The following is a 10,041-nucleotide window of genomic DNA, read 5'->3' on the forward strand; positions in this document are numbered from 1 at the left end:
CACCCAGGTGGCCCATTCCACTGTTAGAAAATTACTCCTTGCCCTGAGTGAGAAGCTACCGCCATATAATCTCTACCTTTTGATAATATTTGACTGTACTTTCTTCCTGGGTGCCCCTTCACACGCTGTGTGCACATTGCGCCCCTGAGGTTACCCTTGCCCTTGCCTCGGTCTTCCAGCAAACTCCTCCTCATCCTCTGAAGCTCAGCTCAGGTCCAAAGTCAGGCCTCCCAGAAGGCCTGCTAGGGGTTGCTTCTACTTCACATTCAGCCTGTCACACTGGGTCCCTAAGGGAAGACCAGCTTCCACCACATGACACCGGTAACATCTCCATGTGCTGTGCCTCCATCTACCCATCTGGGTTTTTCCTGAGTGGCTGTCACTAGGGACCCAGCCGAGATCACAGTGACTTTTAGAATGAGGCCTTTTAGTGCCTTCGATAACTCCAAGGAGCAGCTGGGCCCTGTCCTGTCTCTGACGCCCTCTTTGTGCTTTACTTTGTTACCAAGCAGGGCAAGCTTGGGGCTCACAGCCTTCTGCTTAAGCTATGAATACAATGTAGCCTCCCCGCTGTTGTTTTCATTGCATTTATTTTGATGGTTCTGCTCCTTTATGACAATTGATTGCAGTTTTCAGTTTCCTTTTTTAAAAAAAATCACATAAATAATACATGCTCCTTGTAGCAACTTTAGAAAACACAAGAAAAGATTATCATTGTTCCAACCTAATTTCCTTATAAAAGTCATCACGGACACTAGAAATCTCTATAGGACCTCCCTTCTTCTCCCCTAACCCCCATTATAAGTCTACTACATACTATTAAATACTTCATACCCTTTATCACAATTAGCAAAAATATTTTTGTGCAAATTTTTTCACTTATTCAGTAAATATTTAATGTGTCAGGCAGGAGAAGTGAGGGAAAGGAGTGGCTCTTATAAGGTCTTTGCCCTGGAGGGACTCAAAGTCAGGGTCAGTGGTGAAGCTGGGGTGGTGTGAATCAGGAGGCTTAGGCTAGAGGATCACTTGAGCCCAGAAGTTGGAGGCTGCAGCTATGATCCCGCCACTGCACTCCAGCCTGGGCGACAGAGCAGGGAAAAAGAAAAAAAGGTCACTGGTTATTTGCTTTGATTTTGTGTCTCCAAGAGGTTTGGGGCTCGTTCGCACAAGGCCCAACCTGGCAGACTCAATATTTGCTGAAAGAATCAGGAAATTAAGCTCTCCACTCCCGTACCCCAAGCATACCAGGAGGGAACCACTGGTCGGTGGGTGCATATTCTTTTGGGAAGTGTGTCCCTGCCCCTTTGAAAGTGATAAGGCTCCTGGGCCTCCCTGAGGGGTCTGCAGGCTCCCCACCCCTGCTCGTGTCTGCCATCTGGGGGCTGCGAAGGGATGAGTTTGGAGGCGAGCAAAAGAGGTGGGCAGGGCAGGAGGGTGTGAGGCCCCATGAGGCTCAGCCAGAGAAGGTAGAAGGGGATGGAAAGGGAAAAAGAGATGGTGGACAGCGTCCCGCGAGCCAAGCTTTGCCCATCTGCCTTCACTTGGTAGGGAGTTTGTTCCTTTCATCGTGTGATAAACCCTGCCTGTGGACGCCCTTCCCCAGAGAAACTCACAGGCGCACACAACCTGGTATGCTGTTTCAGGGGGCTTACGGACCTTCTGCACATCCTGGATTGCTCGGTTAAGAACCCCTGGAGTTACTGTTCAACGCTCCCATTTTACCGAGGTAGACACTGAGGCCCAGAGTGGGCAAGGGGCTTGCTCAAGGTCACAAGGCTAGTCAGCAGCAGAGCTGCAGGGGCTCAGAGAACAACAATCCCGACTTCCGTCCAGCACCTGTGGAGTCGGGGGACGCCCAGGCGCAACGCCCCCCTGGCTGGGCGCAGAGGGAGCAGGTCAAGCCGGCGGGGGCGGGGCTTATGCATGTCCCGCCTCCACCACCGGGCTTGGGGCGGGGCTTCCTGCAACCTTCGCCGCTCCAACATGGCTCCGCGGCTGTGCAGCATCTCTGCGGCGGCGCGGCGGTGGCTGGGGGGCTCCGGGCCCCGCGCCGGGGACGTTGCAGCTGCGGCGCGGTGAGAGCCCAGCCTGGCGGCGGCGGACGCGCGTAGTGGGGGGAGCGGGGGCAGGGCAAGGGTCTGGTCTGGGGGGAGGGGCTGGCTGAGACTCCACGCTTGGAATCTAGGGGCTGGAGGTGGAGCCAAGATCTAGGCCTAGGGAGGGTCTGGACAGAGAACGGGGGAGGTGAGAAAGGTATGGGCAAGGTCTTTGTCCTGGTGGGGACTGGGGTCTGGGCAGAGAATGAAGGATGGTGAGAGGGGCAGGGGCTGGACCCTGGAGTGTGGGAGGAGGCAGAGGACAGGAGGAATGGTCCCTTTCCCAGGCTTTTGCCTGTGATTTAGCCCTGCCACTGGGGGCTTCTCAGAGAGGGAGCTCCTCCCTTGGGAAGTTCTGGGGGGAAGAGATGAGGTCAGGGGAGCAGTGGGGCATCCCCAAGGACCATGGCTGCCCACCCTGAACTATACAGGTGGGGCAACAGACCTGAGAGGGGGTGGGAATTGTCCAAGGTCACTCTCCCTGCTGTGCAGTGGCAGCACTGGATCTGGGACCCAAGTCTCCTGACTTACCGTGCACTTTGCACCACAACTGGTGGCCTCCTGGGAGAGGCTGGGGGAGAGGCTGGGCCATGTGCTCAGCCTGGGCTTTTGTTTGGCCCTGCTCTGGGCTGAGGCAGGGCTTGGCCTCCCTGACTAGCCCTAGACAGCCCCTCGCTCCTCCGTCTCTAGCACCCTGTACTCGCCCCATCTCTGCGCTTATCACCCTGTACACTTATGGCCTGGTGCTTGCCTGTCTCTCTCACTAGACTGTGATCTCACTTTTCTCTGTTTCCTCAGTTCCCCAACCCCCACGGGGCTAAGGACAGTGTATGCACAAAGAACATTTGCCAAAGAGGTGAGGCCACCAGTTCCCCCACCTGTGGAAAGGAAGCAGGGGCCCCTCCTGCCCTGCAGAATTCTGTTAGCGCTTACCATGAGATGTTAGAGCATGGTGCAGCGGGGCTTTGGGCAGCTGGGAAAGAGGAGTGGGCACATGCCTCCCCTACCTGGACTGCCCAGTAATTAAGGGCAAAGCTGACATTGTGGAACAAAGCTGGAGTTTGCCTGACACCAACAAATCTAACTCAGCCGTTCTGGGTGGGGGTGACCTTGGACAAGTCATTTGGCCTCTTCAAGCCTCAGGCTCCTTATCTGTAAAATGAGGGTAATAAAACAGCATATATCTCATAGAGTTGTTGGGGATTAAAGAGGCCGAGGTTGTGAAGTGTTTTAGCACTTGGTAAACAACCAGGAAGTGTTGCCTCTTGCCCAAGCCTGTGTCTCAAGCAATTTCTGCATGAGACCCACATAATCTCAGGGCCGAAAGGGCCCTAGGGAGATCATCTGTTTTGAGCCCCTTGTTATCCAGATGAAGAAATCCAGGCAGGGGAAAATAGCTGGTGGTAGAACCACCTGTGTGGCAAATACCCAGAGGCTACAAAAGGAGCAGATTTAGAGACAGCCTGCTGCTCCTCACTTCCTGGGTAACCCTGGATGAGCCACTGAACCTGTCAGCCTTGGTTTCCTTCTCTGTAGAGTGGGGATGGTGATCCCTGCTTGGTGTGTGTTGCAGGATTGCTGTGAAGACACTTGGGTTACTTATCAAGTCCCTCAAGGACTGCTTTGCAGTAACTTACACTTTAGTTCTACATTGGATACCTGGAAACCTTCCCTCCTGCCCCATACCTCTCTGGAGTCACTAGTGGGATCAGCTGTGGCCCATCTGGCCTCTGACGTTTGGGGGCAATGAGGCTGCTGGGGTGGGAACAGAATGTGGGCTTTGAACGCAGGTGGACCTGGATTGAGAGCCTCTTGATTAACCATCCTTGGATGAGATGTGGGACATCACCGAGCCTTATTTTTCTCAAAAACATTTTGTGAGGATTAGCTCTTAGCATACAGAAAGTGCTCTGTAAACAGCAGTTATTGTTACTGCTGCACCAGTAATCTTGTTGTTAATAGAACTTTAGTTCTTCTAGCTAAAGACATAACCTTGGGAACAATAAGCAGAAGCATGGCCCCTTTCTAAAGTCAGCCAACTCAGATGAGAAGAGTGTTTTGGAATGGGCATGAAGCCAAGCTTCCTGGCATATTAATCCATAATATCCCAGCATATAAATCTATAATGTTCTGGAGTGGTTTCATGTGGGGAGGCAGCAGACTGTTGATCCCTATTGGCAGTGCAAATGTGTCACCTACGGTAACTTTTCCTAAAGAGAGACTGAAAAGTTCTCATCTGGGACAATTATTTATTGAGCAACTCACATCCAAAAGCACCATGCTAGGTACCCTGGGGATGGAAGGACATTAGCTAGTAGCTTCCGACATGGCTGGGGAAACAAGACGTATCCATGTGAAAATGATGGTCGAGTTGAGGAGGAAACGAGAGATGCTTTTGTGGGAAGGGGCTGGATGGGTCCAGCTGAGGCAGACCCCACAGATTGGACGAAGCTGTACTGTTTTTCCAGGCCTAATGGATACCAGGATATTTGGCATTTGGGGGATGATTTACTGAGATTACGTGACAAAAAGATGAAATTGGTACTGCTCTAGAGCAGAGATTCTCAAACCTCAGGATCTCCTGCTGGGCTTGTTAAAATTGAGGTTGCTAGATCCACCTCCACGCTTTCTGTTACCATAGGTGTTGGGTGGGGCCTGAGAAGTTCTTATAAATTTCCAGGTGATACAGATACTGTTAATCTGAGAACCACTTCAGTAGGGAATCCTGGCTCCGTGGTTGCCAAATTTAAAAGGGAGTTGACTCTAGAAAGCCCAGCAAAATATATTAGAGCTAGAATCCCAAGTGGAGACGTTTGGTCTTTTTTTGTAGGCAGTAGGGAGCCATAGAATGCTTTTGAGCACAGGAATGGCATCACAAAAATGGTGCTTTCCAAAAATGATGGGCAGATTAGGAAAAGTAGGAGTGGGGAGATGAGTTAGGTAGGAACACTGTAGTGATATTGTCAGGCCCTTTCTCGGAAAGGCCCATCCGCTGGCTCCTATTTTACAGATGAGGAGAATGAGGCTCAGAAAGATGAAACTGAGCTGGCATTAGAACCCGGGGTTGGCCAGAGCCTGTGCTCTTAAGCACTAGTTCTGCTGCGGGTGTTGGGAATGGAAAGGGGCCCCTAGTATACACTCTGGGCCACGGTCTGCCCTTTTTTCCCTTTCTTACCTTCCAGCTTTCATCATTCTCATGCGACTGTGTCTTGGCCCCCCGCCAGCTGCCACCCCTTCATTCATTTCCCAAACACAGACTGAGCATGGGGCACGTGCCCAGCACTCTCGCAGGCACTGGGCGTGCAGTATGGACACACGGTCCCTGCTCATGGGCTGCTTCTCGTGGGGAGACAGACCATAAACAAAGCACATAGTAAGTGAAAAAAAAAAATGGCATAGTGTTTTAGATGGAGCTGCGGAACAGGTGAGGGGTTGGGGAAGTCAAGGGTAGGGGAACATTTCAATTTCACTGAGAAAGTAAAATACGAACTGTTGAAAATAACGCACTTGAGGCTCTGGCCTGACCTGAGGTGGGGGCCGGCTTTAGGGGAAAGAACTTTAGATTGGTTCTTACTTCAGCTCTGCCCCTTGATGTGCTGTGTGACCGTGGGCAAGTTCCTTAAACTCCCTGAACTGCTTTCTGTTTTATCCTCAAGACCTTGCACTGGGATCTATGACAAGTCCCTTTTTGGATTTTACCTGTAGAAAAGATCTTTAGATGGGCTGTTCTGCCTTGCTCATTTGACAGATGGGGAAACTGAGGCCCATAGGCAGGAAGGATTAGAGAGTGGTGGGAAGACTGGACTCCCTTTCTCCCCCACTGGATTCCAGGGCCCGGGCTCTGTCTTCAGGGCTGGCCATTGGCTGTTTATCTTGGTCAGTACTGATGTTAATAGATTACTGGAAGCCTCATACTGGAGCAAAGGTCTTGGTTGACAAATAGTAGGAGCCACTCTCCTCTCTGCCACCACCCCCTCCAGGAGAAGCAGCCCCTCTACATTCAAACCAAAAGTCAGGTCCTTCGGGGCCAGACCCGAGGTGGGGGCTGGCTTTAGAGGAAAGAGCTCTGGGTCAGTTCTAGCCTCAGCTCTGTCCCCTGATGTGCTGTGTGACCTTGGGCAAGTTCGTTGAACTCCCTGAACTCCTTTTTATTTTATCCTCTTGAGAATGGGGACACTAGGAGTACCAGCACTGCAAGATCATTGCACAGAGTCAGTGAGATCATGCAACTGGAAAGTTCATCCCAGACCCTTGGCTCAGAGGCGCCTGTATTCTGCTCGAAAAATTTCACAGACCACCCTACGCATCCAATGATAATCGTCTTTCTGCCATGAAGCAAACACATGCACAATGACCGAAAGAACCCATGAATTCAGAAATGCTTAAAACATGTTTTTTAGCTTCACAAAAAATTATAATGAATAAAGAAAAATCTAACCATCTCCCTCTCCTTTCTCCCAAGTAAGCAGTATTAACAATTTGGGACAAATCTCATATCCTTGTCTATGCTCATACAAATGGATCACCACTTTAAGATGATGATTCAATTTCATCAGTCCCAATGGCTGTTCCATATTTTGGAAAAAAAGTAACTTTTTTATTTGCAAGATAATGTGTTCTAGCCACAGAAAAGGCTTGAAAAGGGAGAAGGCTTGCGGAAACTCAGGGACTCCTCTACCAGGCTCCCTGCCTAGGAATCATCCCTTCAGCGGGAGACTTGCTTTTCGGGCCTGCCTACAAGCTGCACCAAGGCTGTGGGGCAAGAAGATTGGTAGCCTCTGGGAACCTCAAAATAAGCCCCGCCCCTGCTGGGACCTTGTGTCAGTGTGCTGGGGGAGGAGGTGCAGTTCTGAATCTCTGAACCACAGTTCTCATGGGCAAAGCACACAATCACATTCATTGATTTATTCATCGATTCATGCATTCTCACAACACCCTGTGGGCGTGGGCAGGGCAGGTGTTGGCTGGATGAATGAATGCATCTTGCCTTGCAATGCCTTTTACCCCCTCTGTCTGCCAAATCGGCCTAAGGGACTGGCCAGCTCACCTCTTCCCCTGGAGAATTTGCCCAGGCTGCCAGAGGCAGAGTTAAGACTTACTCACCTGGGCTCTTTCAGAGACCCCTGGCTGTAATTGTGTTCTAGGGCCATTTCTTCCAGTGGAATGTGACCTCCTTAGGGACAAGGCTTATTTGTCTTTGGCTATCTGTTTGTGGGGTCTGGGAAGTGACATAGGCCAAGTGCAGTGTGAGCACTGGGGAAGATGGTGAGAGCAACCTTCTTGTCAAAGGGGACAGAATTTGCAAAGAAAGCACAGAGTAAAAGCCTGATGTGTTCAGGGCAGAGCACACCTGCAGAGTGGAGTATACAGGTGAGGGGACAGGAGGGGAGGCTGACAAGATAGGTTGGGTTGCTAAGAGCTTTGGGCATCAGGCAAGGTGGGGTTGATACTCTTGGCAAGAGGCTGCAGTTGTGTGACCCAAGAGTAGGACCCTTTGGAAGGGGGTAAAGTGGAGGCAGGGAGGCTGGAGAGGAGGTAGGAGGTGGGGCTGACCTCCTGAGGCCGTGCAAAGCTTCTAGAAGCCAGCGGGGCAGCTGGAATCTCTGTAGAAAGGACCAGGTCTGCTCGGGGAGTTCCAATAGCATTTTACACTCTGGAGCTGCCATGAGATTCCGTGGCCCCATTCCCAGAAATGTGGGTCACCAGTCTGGGGGAGCAGGACATCTATCTGAGCACATGGAATTGCTGAGGCTCCCCCGGCCTCTGTATGTCCCTCTGAACTCTTGTGTCCTGCAGTTTCTATTCCAAGGACAATGAAGGCAGCTGGTTCCGCTCCCTCTTTGTTCACAAAGTGGATCCCCGGAAAGATGCCCATTCCACCCTGCTGTCCAAGAAGGAGACCAGCAACCTCTACAAGATCCAGTGTGAGTGGCTGCTGAGCTGGCCAGCCCTACCCTCTCAGGGCCTCTGGGGGCCTGTGAGGCCCCAGCATGGAGATGAGAGGGTCTGGAACATCCGGAGCTATCCCAGGAGTCCTGGCTTTAATGGTCACCCCCCTCCCACTCCCCTGCCCTGCAATACTCTGCTTCACTTCCCGCTCTCTGTCTTCTGTTGCAGTTCACAATGTGAAGCCCGAGTGTCTGGACGCCTACAACAGCCTGACGTGAGCACCCTCCTCCATCCACCCATTCCAGGCCCTGCTCACATGAGGGACTCCATCCCAGCAGATCCTCAGAACATCCTCTGCCCCATTGTCCTTGCACAAATCCAGGATGTCCTGTCCAGCCTCTGCATCTTAGAGATGGGGAGACTGAGGCCCAGCCCTGGGGGCCTGAGTTGGGACCCTTATCTCAGGGGCCCTGGTGGCTGGTATGAGCCCTTCCCCCTCTCTCTGCCCCTCCCACAGGGAGGCTGTGCTGCCCAAACTGCACCTGGATGAGGACTACCCCTGCTCGCTCGTGGGCAACTGGAACACGTGGTACGGGGAGCAGGACCAGGCAGGTGAGGTGCCTATCTCCCAGCGCCACTGCCACCACCAAGCCCAGGCCACTGGCACTTTCCATACCTGACTTCCCTCTACTCCCTCTCCATAGCAGCATCTGGGGGGTCTTTCTAAATGCAATCCTCACAGCCTCACTCCCTTGCTCCAACACCTGGCCTGGCTCCCCTCTGCCCTTGGGGTGGCCCATGAGGCCTGTGAGTCCTTCCGTCTAGCGTCCAGCCTCCTCTCACCACATCCTCCTTGCTCACTGTGCTGTCCCAACCGGGACTTCAGTTCCTCAGATCCGCAGTTTTGCTCTCTCATTCCAGGCTGCTGTGCATGCTCTTTCCTCTACCCAAAGCATTCTTCCTCCCTTGCCTGCTTTACCTGGATCACCTATCATTTATTCAACCTTTTATTTTGGCGTAGACATCACCTTCTCTTGGAAGGCTCCCCGATTTCCTCCATCTAGGCTGCATTAGGCACCCCCTCTGGCTCTCTAGCCCCCAGCACTTCTTCATGCCCTGATCATGCACCCCTGTAGCTGCCTGTGTACTTGCCTGTCCCCACCATAAGTGATGAGTTCTGGGGGGGCAGGCCTATGCCTATCTTCACCACTGAGTCCCCAGTTTGCAACACATACCTGGAATAAATGGAGGCTCTTGTCTGAACTGGTTTCTTACAGCTTCCAGGGGCACCTTCAGCATGCCCCATCCCACCCCAACATACCCACCAAAGTTGGCACCAGCTGCTAGGACCTGCACATGAATTTGATTGACTTACAGCATCTCAGCCACTTAATGGAGCCTTGGCATTGAGACCTGAGCTATCCAAATGGTAGCCACTAACCACCTGTAGCTATTTAAATTTAGATCAGTTACATTCTAGGAGTTGTTTGAAGAAATAAAAACTATAAAAAAATAGATCAGTTAAACATACATAAAATTTAAAATTCAGTTTCTCAGTCACTCTAGCTATATTTCAAGTGCTCACTGAGAGACATGTGGCTGGTGGCCACTGTCTTGGACGGCGCAGCTACAGAACATTTTCATTGTAGCAGAAAGTCCTTTGAGACAGAGCTAGTTTAGACTGTCCACATAGCACAGCCCTGATGGTTCTCTAAACTACCCTTGAATACTCCCAGCAATGGGGAACTTACTACCTCCTATGCCAACCTATCTCGTCCTTTGACAGCTCTGATCATTATGTGTCTCTGAAAAAATCTGTGACCTACAGATAAATAGACAGATCTCCTTAATCATTTATTCTGCTTTAGTAACAGACATTTTTTTTTTTTTTTTGAGACAGAGTCTCACTCTGTTGCCTGGGCTAGAGTGCCGTGCTGTCAGCCTAGCTCACAAGCAACGTCAAACTCCTGGGCTCAAGCGATCTTCCTGCCTCAGCCTCCCAAGTAACTGGGACTACAGGCATGCGCCACCATGCCCAGATAATTTTTTCTATTTT

At 51.5% G+C, this 10,041-nt stretch overlaps 1 protein-coding gene across 1 annotated transcript in view; it reads left to right on the top strand.

Annotated features, from left to right (window-relative positions):
- Positions 1 to 1,925: 1,925 nt before the first annotated feature.
- The window catches only part of NIPSNAP1 (nipsnap homolog 1 (C. elegans)), a 22,097-nt gene continuing 13,981 nt past the window's right edge, over positions 1,926 to 10,041 (top strand). Inside the window, exons 1-4 of the mRNA XM_012644085.1 lie at positions 1,926 to 2,075; positions 7,893 to 8,020; positions 8,214 to 8,259; positions 8,503 to 8,597. Of these exons, the coding sequence (XP_012499539.1) occupies positions 1,984 to 2,075; positions 7,893 to 8,020; positions 8,214 to 8,259; positions 8,503 to 8,597 (361 nt within the window). The 5' untranslated portion in view covers positions 1,926 to 1,983. The remainder of the gene's footprint in view (positions 2,076 to 7,892; positions 8,021 to 8,213; positions 8,260 to 8,502; positions 8,598 to 10,041) is intronic.

This window comes from Propithecus coquereli, unplaced genomic scaffold, assembly GCF_000956105.1.
Source record: "Propithecus coquereli isolate 6110/MARCELLA unplaced genomic scaffold, Pcoq_1.0 Scaffold206, whole genome shotgun sequence".
NCBI lineage: Eukaryota > Metazoa > Chordata > Mammalia > Primates > Indriidae > Propithecus > Propithecus coquereli.